Source organism: Phlebotomus papatasi, chromosome 1 (assembly GCF_024763615.1).
Source record: "Phlebotomus papatasi isolate M1 chromosome 1, Ppap_2.1, whole genome shotgun sequence".
NCBI classification, from domain to species: Eukaryota; Metazoa; Arthropoda; class Insecta; order Diptera; family Psychodidae; genus Phlebotomus; species Phlebotomus papatasi.
In genome coordinates, this window is record NC_077222.1 from 45,344,683 (window position 1) to 45,364,056 (window position 19,374).

Sequence of the window (19,374 nt, forward strand, 5' to 3'; positions counted from 1 at the left end):
CCTTATACTGAAAAGATGTCTCAGGAGCGAAAAGCAACAAAGCTGAAAATATGTCAGGCAATTTTAAGGAACTGAATCTAGAAATGCAATAAATGAACGACAAATCACATATTTGACCAATTTTGACCACTATCGATGGAAATTATTATTATGGCCTTTATTATTTTTATTAAATTGTTTTCTAACCCATACTAATGTTCTTTTTAATGGTCTGAAAATTGGCCAAATTGAGTAAGAATTCTACTCAGCACAATTCAGAGAAAGTTCATAAGATTGGTAATAAAAATTCCGTCAAGGTGGACCAAATTCTACAAATGTTAGCGACAGGAAGCGTTAGTGAAAAACATATTTCGTTGGATGACTTGGAAGCCTTTCCTCAGAAAACTTCAGTCGAGTTCGAGGAATTAAAAAAAAATGTAGGATGTGACGTATCGCGCTAAGTTTGTGCATGCCATGAAGAATATTTGAGGAGTCGGGATAAAAGATTCTATTAGAATTGCCTACAAGTTGATGGACAAAATGTTTGACTGACAATTCCTGTAACGATACTCCTGGATAGGGTTTTACAAAAGCGACCCTAAAAAATCTTTTTGAGAATCTAAAAAATTCTCGAATGTTTCCTAGACATCGTCGAGGCAGCTAATACCAGATTCTCTGAAGACGATTGCGAGGACTTTTCAAAAACAAAGTACTGAAGCATAGTATTGCACGAGCTAGGCTAAATCAAAAAATTGAGTAAAATTCTGTTCCTTCACTGAGAGAAATCCATAAAGGTTAAAATAACATTCCGGAAATGTTAATTTTACCCTGCATTATTGACCCAAAATCGGTGTAAATATTACCCTCTTTAGGTGTATTGGGGGTTAAAGTTACCCTTTTTCATGTTAATTTTACCCTTAAAAAGGTGTAAAATTAACATTAAAAAATGTTGATATATTTTTACACCTAAAAAGTGTTAAAGTTATGAGGAAAAAAGTTAATCGCACCCTCTTTTTTTCTCGGTGTTCAAAGTTTGAGCTGGATTGAATGACGATGAATTGTCAATAAAAATAAACGAAGCTGTAAATGATTGAATTTAATTGATTATCGGAGATATATTTTGATCAATTTATTTTCGAATATAGCTTCTAATCTGGCCAGGGTTAGGGAAAAGTATACGACACTTCTTTGGAAATTTAATAAATAAATTAAAATAATTTAATAAAAATTAATTAAGAATATTCCACAAGTGCCATCTATACCTGAGGTCAGGGACTTCTAGGATTGCCCTCGTAGCTCTGATCATGGCTTTATGATTGAAGATTCCTTACAATCTCAGCTTTTGGGGTCTGAAGTCAAATTCACCTTAGTCAGAATGAAATCAATTTTATTACGTTTTAACACTTCAAGCAAGATCATAAATGTGATATCTGCTAAAAATCGATTTTTCCGACCGTCCGCCCGACCTTTTCTACGCAGTATAATTTAAACGTTTCTGGAGAAAAGGAACGGAAATATCGACAATTGGTTTTCGACAAAGGTCAACTATCCAGTGCGCGATTTCAGATGATGTTAAAAGACCCATTTTACCTACTTACTTCCTTCCGCCATTTTGGAATATCTCCAAATTTTATTGTCTCAATAACTCAACCCCTATACCATGGATCTGTCTTAAATTTTAGTACGTTATAGCTGGATCTGATATAACAGCTTCCGACTAAAAAAAATAGATAAGCTTGTGGCTGCGCTGAGTGGTTTAAAAATTTCAGAAAATTTACAAATTTGACCCGTGAAGAACTTCATAACTGTGAGGCGGCATTTATAGGGGGGACTTTTGATTCGAAACTGTTCTTTCGAAATAAAAATGTCTCACTGAGCTTTCTGACCGTGTCATTTTGCCTACTCTCAGGCGCACAAAATATCGCACTGAGCTTTCTCTGAGTGACAATTGCCTACCTTTTGACGCATAAAATATCGCACTTTTCATCATCCATTAATATTTACTTGGTAACCCTTTGGTTTCTATTAAATTACCACGTACCTCAAAGCAATTTTGAAACGTTTCGGAATAAAATAGAAAGTCTGCTAGACTTTCTATTTTAGTCGAGACACAAATGGGAGTATTATAACAGCTAACTGAGAGATTTTATTCAGACACAAACCTCAAGGGGAGATTTTCCAAGACTCGCCGGTGCATAGCACAGTGGGGTGCATTTTTTAAATACCCTCGTTTAAATGCAGGCTGATAGTCTACCCAGAGATTTCACCGCCCTTTTTACCAATTATACCACGAGACCCCCATTTTTGTAAATGCCTTCTTAATTTTATTCCCTGAAGTCGTAGCATTTTGTATATACAAATGGATATCAATTATTAAAATAATTATAAATGGCATTTAAGTTACGGATAAGGCATCTTGTCGAATATAATTTTGTTTAACACAACGAAAAATGTATTGTGGGTGGTTTTGGATTGATGAATGAGTTCTAGCTAAAGAATTTAACTCTGACAATGTCTGAGAAGAAAAAAATGAACGTGATGAAAAACGAATTGGACAAACAATTCATCATTTTGTAAATGTTCCTTCCCACACTCCTCACACAGATTAAAACAATTATTTCACACAGATACATTTTCGATATTTGTGTTTTATTTGCAATTGCATAAATTACATTCTCATTAGTCATTCTCGTGTCACAAACAATCTCCCAAACTACCCTTTTCATATCCCTCATTGCAAATTTGTTCTATATTCCGAGAGAATTCATACTATTTCTGCATGTGAAATGTCATTTATTTTGATAAACAAATTTGCGTGAACTTTTTTTGCCTGGAACATTCTGTTTAAAACCTCTAGCGACTCTAGTGAAAAAAAGCTTCATGATATGCTCTGAATAAAACCAGATAGAAATTAATCCAATCAACTCACTCAACATTTTGAACAATTTTCACTAATATTTGCTGAAATTTAGTGTGGAAATATTTATTGAAAGGTTTATTGAATTGCATCTCAAAGCCTCATATCGCTAAATTTAAAGTTTTAGAGAGCACAAACTTGTGGACATTTTCATTAGAGTGTACAAATTGTTGTGGAAATTCCACATTGACGAATGTTGAATAACTTTTCCAGCAGAAATACTAAAATCGACAATCCGTAACCAGTCAGTATTATCATGATAATGACATAGCAATCGATAAGACGAACACTGCCAAAATTTTGCCCTTTAGACGTGCATTCGGGTTTCTTTGAGTATATTTTTCCTACTTCACGTTCCTGTATACCGTGTTCTCGCATCTTGAATAGGCTGCAAAAGCGAAAAGTCAAAGTGAGTTTGAAACTTGGAAATGAGAATCTTCTATCTGGCAAATATGAGATAAATTAGATGAATACAAATACCAGTTTTATTCTGTTTAGGTATCTATACCTTTTGTTTTTCGATTTTTTTAGGAATACTTATATGATTAAGAATTTGAACTAAAATAAAATTTTATTATATTGCAAAAAAAAATCGAGAAAATCAGAAGTTTTCCAGTATTTTAACTCACGTAAACCCTTAGTACCTTTAATGGAATAAAATTTTGCTATATATTAGGTGAGATTCTTAGCAATCTCACCTACTATAATCCTAACAAAATCTCATGTCCTCCGATCGGTCCCAAACTTTGCCAGAATGTGTTTGCCACTTCTTGATCACGAATAGATAGCTAAAAACCGTTCCCGTTCGTCCGTCCGTCCGTCCGTCCGTCCGTCCGTCCGGCCGCTCTTTGGAGCTTAATAGCTCCTAAACTAAAAGAGATATGGACTTGCGGTTTTCGGAAAAGGTTATATATCGTATGAAAATTGCAACTTGGTGCATTGACCCCCTACCCCCCACCCCTCCTTCCGCCATTTTGAATACCCTCCCTTTTATTGCTTTCTCAATAGCTTCGCCCCTATGGCATCGATCGGGCTCAAATTGTAGTATGTTATAACCGGGTCTTGGAGCTTTCGATCAATACCAAACTGAAGTCCGCAAACCCCCCTGACCCGAGCTAACTATAAGGGTACAAAAAAAAATTCTTAAAATTGCCATAACTCCCGTTCTAATTGTCAGAATTTAAAAAGTGAGGACATTTTGGAAAGCTCCTGTGAAATACCACTTCTTCTTCTAACATCGGAAGTTCATAAAACTACTGCTAGGGGCGGTATTATTAAAAAGAAAAATTTTCAATTTTCTAAGTTAATTAACTCAAAAATTCCCTTGTGCATCATGCTGAAATTTTAGTATGTTGTAGCCGCACATTATACCTATCAAACAAAAAAAAATACCTAAGTCGATCCATAACCCCTGACCCGAGCTATAAGGGGTCAAAGTTCGAATATTGACTGGCCTCTATCTCCGGTTCTAATTAACATTTTGACCCAAATTTTGGGTTTTTGGTTTTGTCTCGATGAGAACTTTCAGATATAAGTTCAAAAAGTCACCACAGGTGGCGCTGCGATACCGTCAAAATACATCAAAATTCAAAGTCATTTTTCTCAAAAACGGCATTGTGCAAGTTAATCAAATTTTAGAGTTTTTTTAGTTTAGGCTATGAGATTTCCAAAAAGTGGCGTAAGTGCGCTGTGGTTATAATAGAACCGGAGATATGAGGGGTCAAATTTCACGAAATTCAAAAAATCATATCTCCGATTCTATTTGACCGATTTTGAGGAGTGAGAGCTTAAACGAAAGATCTCACTAAATGCTACATTTTTTTAGAACATTAGAACTTCGTAGGAATAACCCCAATAGGGCGCCACAATCGAAAAATCAATTTCAATATCACATAACCTCAATTATCTCGACTGTCGCTGAACCGATTTTGATGATTACTTCAACATAATTGTAGAGGACATTTGTCTCTATATTTCGTCCATACATCATTTTCCGCTCAGACTGCGCTGTCTCTCCGATTTTGCCGTTTGAGTGTGTAAAAATTTACTTTTTCACACTTAAGTAAATCAGATGCCAATTTGACTGCTTCTACTCCAATAAGACACTTAAAATAGGGTTTTAAATGGAAAGTCTCACAAAATACAACAATTCTTTGATATAGTTGAAGTTCATCAAATGAACACTTGGGGCGCTCTGGGCGAAAGAACGAGTTCAAAAACAAACAATCTCGATTATATCGGCTTCTGATCAATCGATGAGATCAAGTACTATGGCATAATTATAGAGAACATTCTAGTCTACATTTCACCTATATATCACTTTTCTGTCAGTCCATCCAAATCCTTGATATTTTGGTTTAAATAAAAAAAATTGTATAGTTTCACGAATTTGATTCAAGATAACTGAATGACGTCGTGTGAGTTAGCTCACATTAAGAATCTCTCCTACATAAGCCGGTTAGGATTATCTGTCCCTTTTATTTATGAAAATAAGTATAACTGGGAAATAAAAAAAAAATCTTGTATCGTTTTTCAGTTCTTATTTGCCCTTTTTTCTAAAGAATGTTTAAGTATGAATCAAAATTCTCTATAGTAAAGTATGGACTCACCTTACTTTTAAAATTTCCTTATACGGTGAAAATTTCTGTATGGCATACCAGGGATCAGTTACTTGGATAAATTCAATTTCCATTAAACCACACTTTTCATGCTCATAAAAAGTTTCCTCGACCAATTTGTATGCTGTCGAAACCTCGGCATGAAAGGCAAAGAGACCCTCTCGCATCTTTGCAACCCCCAGGCTCTTCTCCATGAACCGGTCCTTCTTGTTCGGTGGTGCAATTTTAGTCTCATATACGGCTTTCCTGATGGGTTCAGTAGCAGTTTTAAAATAATAGCGATTATAAACAATATCCTCAACTCCAAAGTTTAGGTTAGATTCCAGAAGATCCTTGAGAGTAGAAATACTACTTGTTGTGGATTGAAGAAGTGCAACGATATTGGCTGTATATGATGTGTACAAAAAGAACATAGCCAGAAACATAAAGAAGGAAGCTATTCTACCTGGTAGAATGTCAATGTCCATATGTTGCCCTTGTTGTGTTATAGCTCCCATTGAATTCATGACAACATCGCTCAACCTTGGGATGTCGTCAGGGCGATAATCTTCTTGCATTTTAACACTAGTTTTCCATACAAAGAAACAGACTAAGGTACAAACCACTACGAGAATCATTGCTGAAATCCAGACCAAGTCTTGATATGGCAGGTAAAAGATATTTGCGACATACGAAAGTGGAGGTGGACGGAAGATAAAGGCTGCATGGGTAGGGACTGTCATAGAAATGTAATCTATAATGGGGACACGTTCTGTGGTCATAAACAATGATGTTCCCCCTAAATCTGCCTTATCATCCAATAAATCGCCAACCATTCCGTCCCAGTGGCCGTTGCTCCTATTCTTAGTGCCCCAGACGGGTTGATATCGGAACCTTCGGGTCGCGTTCACGATGTCGAAAAGATAATTAGTCAATACATAATTCACCTTTGTGATGGAGTCAATGTGACGGTTCCTGAAAAGGTGAAATTGCTCATGAAAATCCTACTTAAAAGCTCAAATTAAGAGGTTTTTTTTATGTTTCTTGTATCAAGGGGCTTATAACTATTTAAAAAAAAATTAAAAAATATTACGTGAATTAAATTTTAACTTTACAAAACTGATTGAATCTTTTATACTTCATTGTAATACTTAGTGGATAATTCACCTGTAATCAGTGAGATGATTGAAGGTATCATTGTTTGTAATAACAATTGATGCTGTAAGAGGATTTCTATGGAGATTCATACGGCTCTTAAACAATACTACACCGGGACGACTAACATGAATACCATGGGAAACACTCCAGTTGCCATAATCCTCAGATATTACTTCCAACGTGGGTTTAATCTTATAAACTGCACTCGGAAGTGATTAATATAAAGTAAATTAGTAACAGAAAATACATTTTTTTACCATGTTTCATAGAAATTGCGGATGCATTCATTGCTTCAGCAAGGATAACGTTGCTATCAAGTCTCAAAGGTATTTTTTCAAGGAGTTTCTTGTGATCATTAGCACCGTTGAGATTTGTGAAGAGGAGCCAACGTGTTGGATGAGCCAATATGATGTGATGAATTTCTAAAAGGATATCTCTCGCTGAAGGACAATCTAAATCCACGATATTGAGAATATCATTCGTCCTATACGTTGGTTCAAGGAAAGCTTTTGGATTCACTATAATCGAAAGGTTAGAAATTTTTGCAATTCTAACCAAAAATTCTGGGCGACAATTTAGTAATGAAATTGTTGTAGGTATTTTTTCATTTAACAAAAAATCCTTCAAGAAACGTTCAGAAATTTCACATTTTACTCTACCAATCCATAGAATCAGAACGAAAACCAATAAAGAAACTACATTCAACCTCATTTTGACTGTATCTATATTTTTTCCCTGACTTACAAGACTTTTATACCGAAAACTATCCCTGCAGGTTTAAAGGGTGGTTATTTGCAAAATTGCTCTCATTTGCAAATAATGATACGTTAGATCGAGAAACTATGATAAAGTCTAGAAAAATATTGACAAAATTGCATGAGGTGATTTTTGCAAATACACTCTTACCTCTCTGAGCGGATTGAAACAATATCAACAATGTTTGTATTTGGAAGTAAATTGGAAATTTGTTGATTTAGCCAACATTGAGGGTTTATCTGTGACGCTAAATAATATTCTTTATTTACGAGAAAATTGCAGAGTGCGGAAAGTAAATTTACAGTAAATTTCATTAATAATTTCTCATTTTGGCGATTTCATTTCCATAGTATTCTATTCAAAACAAACGTAATTATAGAAGGGTCATTTGAAGTTGAAAAATTATGTAATACTTATTTTTTATCCTCCAAAGAATTCAATTTTTAATTTGTTATGTGAATATCGGATACCATACCTCGTTCATTTTATTTTTAATACCAGGAATAATACATCTTTTAGAATAAAACATTTCTAAGTTGACATAGCATAGTATGGAAAGAAGATATCAATGTTCTTCAGTGTTACCAAATTATTAATTGCATATTAAATTTATTATGTACCTGAGAAGATAGAAAATTTCAGAGAGAAAATCGCATTGTATTTGTACAAGAAATTCGAAAGGGTAAAAAATAATAATGTGCGGATGTTCCTTAAGACATTATTCTGTGAGGAGGAAAAGAATCCAAAGAACCTCACGATAGCATAAATGGGTATGCTTACACCAGAATATTCCATGTTATGAATAATTAATTTATATTCAAGAATATTATCTTCGTAATGATTGCAATGTCCTTTCCTCTCTGAGTGCTTCAATGACAAAGTTTTCGTTGTCATATCATTAATTTATATTTCTTAAGGACATTTGAGCAACAGTTATTTAACAATAAAGGTTTACAACATACAAATGGCTTTTGTTACTCTTGAATCACAAAATTTCACCAACATCTCAAATATGAAAATGATCAATGCAAGTCCATATCCACTAGCTATGATAAGCAATATAACGTGACAGTCTATAAGACGTACACTCTCGAAGTTCTTCCCTTGGGATGAGCATTCGGGCTTCCTTGTGTAGATTTTGTCAACTTCTCGTGATTGAATGCCGTGCTCTCTCAACTTGAAAAGTCTGCAATAGGAGTGAGAAATTATTCAATGAAATGCTAAAATTGGGTTCCAGTGGCAGACGAGTTTAGTGCTTTAGTAGAGAATCCAATCGATTAACCATCAAGATGACTTTCAAGAGGAAATTGCATTTTGAATATAGCTCTTCCTCACCATTGTCTATAGTCAGAGCGCTTGAGAGATTCACTATAAGTGGGTTGTGCTTTTTTTATTTCAGGGATTATATTGTCTTGGAAAACTAACTGATGTGGTAAGGAAGCTAAAAAGTATCGTCCTATTCACGAGATTGCGCATTCCACAATTTGTTGTATCAGGCAGGCTTATGGAGGAACTTCCTCTGTTCATATATATGTAATATACCAATTTAAAATAAATTATACATAGTGACAACAATTTAGGGGAAGTGGCCTTTGTATACCTTATAGGCGACGAAATTACATTTATTTAGGGGAAAGTACTCTCCCTTCGAACGTTCATGCCTTCGAATAATGTGAATTTTCTTTTATAATTACTAAGAAAATTTACTTAATTGTCACATAATTATTAATAATTGATAATAAGCTAACTAATATTTAATAGAAATGTGTAAGTCTCCTGGGAAAAGTAAAAGAAAATTCACATTATTCGAAGGTAGGAACGTTCGAAGGGAGAGTACTTTCCCCTATAGATATATTTTTTCTGCTCAAACTCCACAGAGAGATTCTGTGTAAAACCGTCCAAATGGTAACATCGTTCCAAAAAGTGTTATATGTAATTGTCCAAGTAATTCCCCAGAAACCTGATAAGAAGTTCCCTACACCTACCCCCTTCCTTAGTATGGAGATCCAATCTCCGAAGCCTAGTAAGAGGAGGAAATAGAGAAGTTTTAAAAAAGTCTATGCTGCGTCTTTTGACTTCAAATTATCCAAAAAAAAAATACCCAGAATACGATTTAATATATTTTTTTAGAGGCTTTGTTATATTTTTGAGTTTCTGGGAGCTTGGAATACGCGAAGGTCATAGCTGGCCTTAGTAAATTGTTAAAATTAGTAAGGCCTAATGCCCTAGTCACACTAACGACTTAAGCCGACAGAAACGACAGTCTATAATCTGATACTTTGGATTATATCTGGCGGAGTTGTATGCAGTCACAGCTTTTCCGGTGTTCGCCAGAGAATTCGTTCTTTTCAAATCAAAAAACTCCAAATTTTTTCCAAAGCTTTGGCGAACACTTAAGTCGTAAGTGTGTCTAGGGCATGACTCAATGGAGTTCTTATACACTTAAGGCTATTGGTTATGTTCTTTATATCAATCGATCCAATATTTTGAAGAAAACAACATCGACTCAAGATTACTAAAATAATTATGCACAACTTACTGTACTTTGACGATATCCCTGTATGGTGAAAATTTCCTTATTGCATACCATGGATAAGTAACTTGTAGATATTCAATCTCATTGAGGCCACATTTCTCATGCTCATAGAATGTCTCCTCAATCATTTTATATCCAGCACGTGCTTCTGTGTGGAAGGCAAACAGACCCTTCCTCATCTTAGCAATACCTTCTGTTTTATTCATGAATTTGTCTTTCTTTCCAGGTGGTGCGATTTTGGTGTCATAGATGGTTTTCCTTAAAGGTTCTGTCATCATTTTGAAATAATACCGATTGTAGACGATGTCTTCAACCCCAAATTCTAAGCTGGAGTCCAGGAGATCCTTGAGCGTTGAGATGCTGGTGGTTGTGGATTGTAGAAGTGCTACGATATTTGCCGTGTAGGCAGTGTACAAGAAAAACATGGAGAGAAAAAGGAAGAAAGAGGAAACTCTTCCAGACGCAATCTTAGACTCCATGTGAGCACCCTGCTGAGTTACAGCACCAGCTGCATTCATGATGATGTCGCTGAATCTGGGTATTTCATTGGGACGGACATTTTTACGGCAGTGAATGTTGATGCGCCAACTAAAGAAAAATATAAAGGTGGCAAGAGCCACAAGGGCAAAAGATGCCAACCACACGGTGTCCCGGAAAGGTAGATAGAATATGTTGGTTACGTAGGAGAGTGGGGGTGACCGAAATATGAAGGCACCATAAGTGGGTACTGTCATGGAGACATACTCTATGAGTGGCACTCGATCTGTGGTCATAAACAATGGTGTTCCTCCAAAATCCACTTTCTCATCTAATAATTCACCCACCATTCCATCCCATTTGCTGCTTGTTCTGTTCTTGATGCCCCAGCTGGATGTATAAGTAAATCTTTTTGAGGCATTCATGACATCCATTATATGATTGGTCAACACGTAGTTCACTTTAGTAATTGAATCAATGTGACGATCCCTGAAAATTCCAAAGGGATTAATTTCCACTTCGGGAAAATTTAACTTTTCAAAACCCCACCCATATATCTCAACTTTTGCAACTCACCCATAATCCGTTAAGTGATTGACAGAATTTTTATCCGTAACCACTAGGGACGCTCTTAAAGCTTTTCCATGGAGATTCATTCGTCTTCTGGTGGTTATTCTCGTTGGACGGGCATCTATAATACCACCATGAGAACTCCAGTTGCCATAATCCTCGTAAATTACCTCCATTTCCGAGTCAATCCTGTAAACTAGTAGTGATTGAGAAAATATATGTGAAATGTGAGGATTTTTTTATGAGAATTGCAGGTGATTTCCAGCAGGTTTTATAAACTAATTGATTACAAGAAGGGGTTAATTTTTACTATATTTTTTTTTAATGCGAAAGAAAGGATTAGAAATTGAAAATTTTTTGCTTACTGTTCTTGAGAAATAAAGTTGAGACATTCACTATTTCAGCCAAAATAACGTTGCTGTCTAATCTGAAAGGAAGTCCTTGCAAAAATTTTTGGTGATCCTCGGTACTGGTGAATTCAGATAAAAAGATCCAGCGAATTGGATGTGCAAAAAGCATAGGATGAATTTGTGACAGCATATTTTTAGCTGAAGGACAGTCGAGGTCCAAAATGTTTAGAATGTCGTTTTTTCGTGCATAAGGATCAAGAAATGTGTCTAGAAGTGCTTTTGGTTCTGACACAACTGGTAAATCACTGATTTTTGAAATCTTTGTGAGGAGATTGGGTTGACAGTTGAATAGAGATATTGCCGTTGGGATATTTTCATGTCTCACAAAATCCTTTAGGAAACCAAATATGTAACTATTTTGCTTGCAGTTGATTTGACTAAAGAATCCCAAAGAGAGAACATGAAGTAGAAATAAAGTGAAACACTTCATTTTAACTTTGTGGACTAGTCTTTAATCACTGACAAAGAAACATTAAGTCAAATTTCTTTTATACAATTGCAGGATATATGATTATATGGTTAATTCTGTGATTGAACCCTCTAATTAATTATAATATGTACTCAGAAAGTATTGCATGTTCTAGATTATAGGAATATTTTAGTGAGAAGGTAATATAATCTGAGATATTTGAAAGCTATGCTAATAATACTATTTCACAAGGAAATTCAATTTTAAACTGCTTTCTGGTTCTCGGAATTATCAAAGGTATCAAAGTGACTTCATAAGATGAATGTGCAAATGTGTTTCTTGGTTGTTTAAGTTTAACGCTTCTATTTATCTATACATGATGTGTTAATTACAATAGTTTCTATATTTATTCTCACATCACATAATTCCTTTGAACAACAAATTATATCATAAATTTATTGAAGATTGTAATTAACATAAAAACTTCTTTCATAATTTCGGAAATTTTGATATTGACATAAAATTCAGAATTATTTAAGAGTAACCTGATTGGACTAAATCGATTGAATTGAAATGCCTAATGACACTTAGAAAAGACAAAAACTCTCAGGTATACGAAATGGTCTTTTCTTTATCAAGTGCTCAAGCACAAAGATTATAAATGACATGGCATATCCCGACAATATTATCGTAATTGTCATATAACAATCAATCAGACGGACACTATCAAAATTTTGTCCCTTAGCTGAACAAACTGGTTTTTTCTGGTACAGCTTTGAAGATTCACGATGTTCAACTCCAAACTCCTTCATTTTGAAAAGACTGAAATTTTTGAATATTATATTTCGATTACTCTAATTATAAATATTTACATAACATATCCACCATACCTGACTTTCATGACTTCTTTGTATGGAGAGTTCTTCTGGATTGAAAACCACGGATCAGTAAATTGTAGGTATTCAATTTCCATGAGTCCACATTTTTCGCTTTCGTAAAAAGTTTCTTCGATTAATTTGTAGCCACGAGTTCCCTCAGTATAAAATGCAAAGAGACCTTGCCGAACTTTAGCTATACCTTCAGATGGGCTTAGAAATTTCTCTTTTTTTCCAGGGGGAGCGATTTTAGTTTCATAAATTGCTTTCCGAATAGGTTCATTCATTCGTGGAAAGTAATAACGATTATAGACAATATCTTCTACTCCAAATTCTAAGTTCGAATCCAGAAGATGCTTTAGTGTAGAAATACTATTGGTTGTAGACTGAAGAAGTGCAACAATGTTCGCTGTATAAGAAATATACAAGAAAAACATGGCCACAAACAAACAGAATGAGGACACCTTTCCTGACATCATTCTTGGTTCCCTTTCAGATCCTTGCTGAGTGACAGCCCCTACTGCTGTTAATACAGCATCACTTATCCTCAACTGCTCATTTTTCTGTTTATTTTCAGTAATTTTGAGGTTCCATTGCCAAGTGAGAAAAAAAATTGATGTACAGAGAATAAGAAGAGCAAGGCAAGAAAGCCATACGTATCCTTGGAAGGGCAGGTAAAAGATATTTGTCACGTAGGACAAAGGCGGAGGTCTAAAGATAAAAGCTCCGTGAGTCGAGACTGTTAAAGTGAGATACTCAATGATTGAAACTCTTTCGGGAATTATGAATAGAGATGTCCCACCAATTTCTGCTTTTCCTTCCAGAATATCCCCTAACATTCCGTGCCATTGTCCTGTTGTTTTATTTTGGAAGCCCCAGCTATTTCTATGAATAAAAGTCCTTGTGGCATTGAGCATGTCAATTAATAGATTAGTTGTCTTGTAGTTTACTTTAGTGATTGTGTCGATATGCTTAAATCTGTTATTCAAAAGTAAATAAAAAGTTTAAGTATAAGTAAAGTTTATTAATACAATTTTGAATTATCTCAAGCAAACACCCTTAAAGGACAAGTACATAAGTCATCCGCAATTTTTTTTCTCAATTTAAAATTATTATTTCTATGGACAGATATTTTTTTTTTGGTTAACCGGTGATCCACTCGTCTTTAAAGGGCTTAAGTGTAAAATTTCATTATGTATACAGATTCCGAATGCAAATGTTTATTATGGCGTTTCAAATAGGAAAAATTTTTTTTGGCACTATTCTCACGGTGCTGTATTTGATGAGACAAGAAAGTTTTTCTTCTACGACCATATGATCAGACGCTGTTTAGAGGTGGCTGAACGACCCTCTCTGTAGTGTAAAATCCGGTAAAATCAGAAATTTGTTCTACAGAGAGGGTCGTCCAGCCACCTCTAAACAGCGTCTGACCATGTGGTCGTAGAAGAAAAACTTTCTTGTCTCATCAAATACAGCACCGTGAGAATAGTGCCAAAAAAAATTTTTCCTAGTTGAAACGCCCTAATGTTTATGCTAATATTTAAACTAACTAGAATTATACCTCTGTATGAATATGCATTTTATATATATATTTTTTCCAAATATTCATTAGAACATAATTATTAGTATAATATTTAAGCTCAGATTTGGCATATTTTTCTCCTAAGTAAATTATTACTGAAAGTTATTTTGACTCGGAAAAATAAGAATTTTAGGCTCACGGGAAAAACTAAGGAGTTAAACTTACTTGTAATCCTCAAGGTGATTCACTGTATCTGGATTGGTTAACACAATGGACGCTGTTAAGTGAGTGTGATGCAAGTTTGATCTTTTTCTTGATAAGACTCTTGTGAGACGAACGTCTGTGATTCCCGTCTTCAAGTCCCATCCTCCGTAATCCTCGTGATTTATTGGTAAGCTCGGGTTTATTTTGTAAACTACACCAAGTGAAAAAGTTGAAAAGTGAAATGTGAGCTGGGAAATCCATTAGTTCAATCTGTGAAAATTTTTCCAACTCACTGTGCTTTAGTGAGATAGTTGAGGAATTGGTGAATTCAGCGAGAATAACATTGCTGTCCAGTCTCAGCGGGAGTTTCTCAAGGAGTTGCATGTGGTCATCGAGACTGGAGGTATCGGCCAGAAGAAGCCATCTCAATGGATGTCCTAGCAGAAGAGGTTGGACATTTAAAAGTGTTTCCCTTGCTGAAGAACAATCCAGATCCACAATATTCATAATATCATTTTTCCTGACTGCAGGATTAAGCAATGAGTCCAAATAGTGTTCAGATCTACCCACGATTGGACAGGCTGTGTATCTTGCAATTTTTATCAAAGAATTTGACTGACAATCGAAGAGTGAAATCGTCGTGAGAACATTTTCATGAATCACAAAATCCTTTAGAAACTCACTAATAAATTTCTTTGACTCACACTTACTCAAATTAAACAAAATATTAAAAAATAATAAGATTTCACATATTTTTGAAGTTTTCATTTTGCCTCTGTTCACTCTATAAGATTCTTAGACAATGTTCTTATTTAAGTAAGTAAAATTGCTTCTTATATTGCATTTTATGAAGTTAAATATTCACAATGAAGTCATTATAAAAGTTCCTCCTTGCAGAAAATAACATGGCATAGAATACTTTTGGATTGTATTATTGCAATATAATTCACCTTGTACAATATCTGTCTCTGGACAAAAGCTGCAAATTTTTAATGCAAATTCTACAGTTTCGAGTTGTTTTGCATTTCTCGTCAATATTTCTTCTACCATTAGTTTTCATTTATTATTTTCCCAATGATTTTCTGTTGAATCAGCAAAACCATAATCTTACATTACATTCCATTCAATTTAACTTTTCTCTCAATTCCTTTTCAATGTTGCATGTTAAAATACTTTGGAGTCCAAGTCAGAGCTTTGCTTAATGCTTGAATCGCACTTTTCTGTGCAAATGTAAATTCATTTTAACTGAAATTCTACTATAATAACAGCTTTTAGAATCCTTAATGTATAAATTTCTTTCTATCGTCTTAATATTATTACAAGGAGAGCTTCTGGGCTTCCTCTTTGCACACAAAATTTAACGAAGTTGAAAGTTCAGAATGTAAAGTGCGAAATTTGGAACATTTCAAGCAATAAAGAATTTATGTTAGCACCTAACATTATTTCTTTTTTGCTTTTAGTAAACTTGTCATGCCAAACTGAACGACTCATGCAAGAGTAGCTCATTAAATTTGTTGATTTTGAAAGATAAAGTTACCAATTTTACATAATCGTGCTCGTACAAAAATTTTGTATTACAACAATAGTTAATATGTTAAAAAAAATGAAATTTGTATGTTTCCCAAACAGCAGCGATTTAAAAGACTTCAGTTATTTCGTAGATGCTAGGTTTAATTTTATTTTTGATTTAATGGTGTATTTAGTGGCATTTAAAAAAAAATAAGTGTGCAAAATACCAATTACTTAAAAAACTTCGAAATGTGCTGAAATTTCAAGTCTGGTAGTTATCGAATGGGACAAGATTCAACCCAGAATAAAAGATTCTTTTCTACCGTGATGGTCGGGGGATTTAATTCTTTTAAATCGATAGCTCTTGTAGGACTACACTAAAATCCAAATTTAACCAAATCGGTTGAAAAATGAGCCTTCCAAAATGTTTGACCTTTGATCTTCAATAATTCAAAATGGCGAATTTTCCGGTTATAGGTATGTTTGGGCGAAATGTTCGCCTGGTCTAGCTCTAAAACATATCCAAAAATCATTGAAAAACTTGGGCCAATTTTGAGAAAAACCGAAAAAACATGTTTTATGGGGGGAGGGGAATAGGGGAAATAGGGGAAAACGTCTAGAGATATTGCTTTTTTTTATTGGGGGTCATCGGAGACCGGAAGTCGATATCTCTTACCGTTTGACCTCTAGCTCGAGAACAAATTTAAGGTCAAGTAAAAAAAAATTCCGAAAAAATTATTCGAAATCGGTACTTAATCGGTTCTTTAGCGACGAAGACCGATACATCCGGGTTCAGAATTTCAATACCTTTCCAAAAAAGCCAAATCGGTTGAAAAATGGGCCCTCCAAAGTAGTTGACCTTTGACCTTAAATAATTCAAAATGGCGAATTTTCCGGTCATAAGTATGCTTGGGCCAAATATTCGCCAGGACCACATCTAAAACATATCCGAAAATCATTGAAAAAGCTTGGGCCAATTTTGAGAAAAACCGAAAAAACATGGTTTTGAGGGGATCGAGGGGGGGGGGGGGGGCGTGGGGAGGAGAAAGAAAACTTCGAGAGATATTGAGGCCATTTACATCACCGCATTAGATTGGGATTTGTTTAATTTTTCTCGATATAAACGGCAAATCCAATACGACCCCTCGTATCGAATTGGATTGGATTCAAATTGTCCCAATTGTCCCAAACATTTTCGGAGCGCGCGAAGCGAAATTCGGAGTTGCATTTGACGTTAAAACTAACCTCCTTCATTTGTGTTGTTTTGGTAAGGAAGTCACACAAAATAAAATTTTCATGACTTTTTTTTGTGTATTGTGCAAGGATATGGGCAACAACAAGTTTAAAATAGATGGCAAAGCAAGGAGACTAAGCTTCTCTCCTAATTGATCAGAAGAAGGAGGTTGTTGTGACGATAGACTTTAAAAAGTCGCAACCAAAAAGTTTTTGCAGAGTTCCTTAAACAAGGATATGAACGTAATGTTAAGCAAATTGTGTAATTAAATTTAAGAATCTTAAGCAAAATATCCAACTTAAAAATCGAAAATATTATTTTTAACCTCACAAAACTGGCATCCCGCTAAAAATCCAATTCAATCTCAACAGTACGATGTAAACAGACAAGATTGGATTCGGATTTTGGGACAATCCAATCTCAATCTAATGCGACGATGTAAATGGCCTCATTGTTTTTTTCATTAGGGATCATCTATGACTGGAAGTCGATATCTCTTACCGTTTGAGCTCCAGAACAGTGAAAAGTTGAAAAAAAAATACGATTATATAATGCCTGATCTCTCTTTGAGTTCGAGCAGTAAAAATGAATTGTTCGAAGCATAAATCGTCCGAAGGTAGCGCTCTTTCCCTTACTATAAATTTTAAGTTATTAAATTATCTCCAAGTACAAGGATAGTATAGGATAGAACAAAAATTCGAAAATTGAAATTGCTTGTCCATCAATCCCTATAGAGTTTGTACTATGTGCTGTGAGTAGTGTATCAATGAGCATCATGTTTATATCAAGCGTTTAATAATTGATTAATTTAATCTCTTATGCGAGGGACTAGCACTAAAGCAATACACACGACACTATATTCTCCATTGTTGTGCAAAACAGTCATGTACAGTAGTCAATATTTTATTTATTCATTACTGCTTGAATTGTTAATTTCAACTAGAAAGTAAACTTCGAAACTTTCATTAATTTAATTACAATGATTTATTTTTCTTAAGTGTAACGTAAAGTTGGTTTATAAATAATCTTATGTTACAGTTTCACATACATATTAAAATTTTATCGAAAAATATTTTAAAGGCTAACACAATTGGCTATATTGTAATTGTTAAAAAAGTGGTATATATGACCCAAAAAAGAAAACAAACAAAAGAATAATTTTCGGATTGCTTCATCTCGTAAACCCGAGCATTCCACAAAAGCTGGGACGCTTTACCATAGATATTTTATAGACATTTTTCTTTGGAATTCTCATATTTATAAATACCTCATTTACGGTATTAGATAAGTGTGCGATCTTGTATTAAAATAGTGTAAGTATATTCGAAAAGCTTATGCAATGAACAGTAGATTTTCTTGACAGAAATTCATTTTAATTATTATTTGTTGTTTATTTATTTTTATAACTCTTAAAACTTTAAATCAATTTACATAATTCGGTGAATAAATTTCATGTGATAAATTGCATAAATGAATAAATTTCCTAAATACGTAAACAAAAATTAATGAAATACATTTATTTATTTTTGAATTTCTCTTGGTCGAAATTTAATGAGAGGTATCGATAAATTTATATTTGTTAGATTAAGTGAATATGCAGGCTTTTTGCGCTTAGTTGGACTATTAATTGTGACATTCTTTAAAGAACGTGATTGTAGATGAATATCTATGTTAGCTGCGAAAAGTGCAGCTATTGTTAAAATTTTTCGTATCCATGATCGATACAGGGCACACAATGGATTAAGTGGTAGAGTACTCGCTCCATGATGCAAGTGTCTCGAGTTCAAATTCCTTTTAAGTCACCAGGAATTTTTCTGGCGTTAAAGGTGTTCGGATTGCATTAAGTGAGCTTCACTGCACTTGATTCTACAGGACATGGGTTTGACAATCTCATCCGATATAAGAAAAAATAATAATGCGTGTCTAGAAAACCCATTGCGAGAAGGCCTAGTTCCTTCATGGAATGCTGTGCCAGCTTTATTATTATTATTATTATTATTAATTATTATTGATCGATACTATCGAAGAGAACTTATCATGTTACTCCAGGGTTGAATGATAAATTTTAAAGCTTAGATTTGTTTGTTAAAATTTTTAATATTCCCAAAATAAACGAAAAAATGCTTAAGAGTTCTAGAAAATCTGGAATCCATTGACATATCTATTTAGTAGCATTAGCAAAATGATTGGATTTAATACAGTATGAACTAATTTTCATTTT

The 19,374-nt window shown here is 34.3% G+C and overlaps 3 protein-coding genes across 3 annotated transcripts; all 3 read right to left on the reverse strand.

The window, feature by feature from the left end:
* Nucleotides 1-2,656: 2,656 nt before the first annotated feature.
* Nucleotides 2,657-7,362, reverse strand: LOC129799380 (glutamate receptor ionotropic, kainate 2-like). Its single transcript, XM_055843207.1, has 4 exons — nucleotides 6,909-7,362; nucleotides 6,661-6,850; nucleotides 5,506-6,468; nucleotides 2,657-3,284 (listed from the first exon to the last, which is right to left on the reverse strand). The coding sequence occupies exons 1-4, from the start codon at nucleotides 7,360-7,362 to the stop codon at nucleotides 3,050-3,052; spliced, it is 1,842 nt and encodes a 613-aa protein (XP_055699182.1). The 3' UTR covers nucleotides 2,657-3,049.
* A 996-nt stretch (nucleotides 7,363-8,358) lies between these two features.
* On the reverse strand, nucleotides 8,359-11,166 carry LOC129798818 (glutamate receptor 2-like). Its single transcript, XM_055842236.1, has 3 exons — nucleotides 10,997-11,166; nucleotides 9,947-10,909; nucleotides 8,359-8,593 (listed from the first exon to the last, which is right to left on the reverse strand). Exons 1-3 carry the CDS (start codon nucleotides 11,164-11,166, stop codon nucleotides 8,359-8,361), a joined length of 1,368 nt encoding a protein of 455 aa, XP_055698211.1.
* A 693-nt stretch (nucleotides 11,167-11,859) lies between these two features.
* Nucleotides 11,860-13,659, reverse strand: LOC129799381 (glutamate receptor 3-like). The gene is made up of 2 exons (XM_055843208.1): nucleotides 12,700-13,659; nucleotides 11,860-12,631 (listed from the first exon to the last, which is right to left on the reverse strand). Exons 1-2 carry the CDS (start codon nucleotides 13,599-13,601, stop codon nucleotides 12,397-12,399), a joined length of 1,137 nt encoding a protein of 378 aa, XP_055699183.1. The 5' UTR covers nucleotides 13,602-13,659; the 3' UTR covers nucleotides 11,860-12,396.
* Between the last annotated feature and the right edge of the window lie 5,715 nt (nucleotides 13,660-19,374).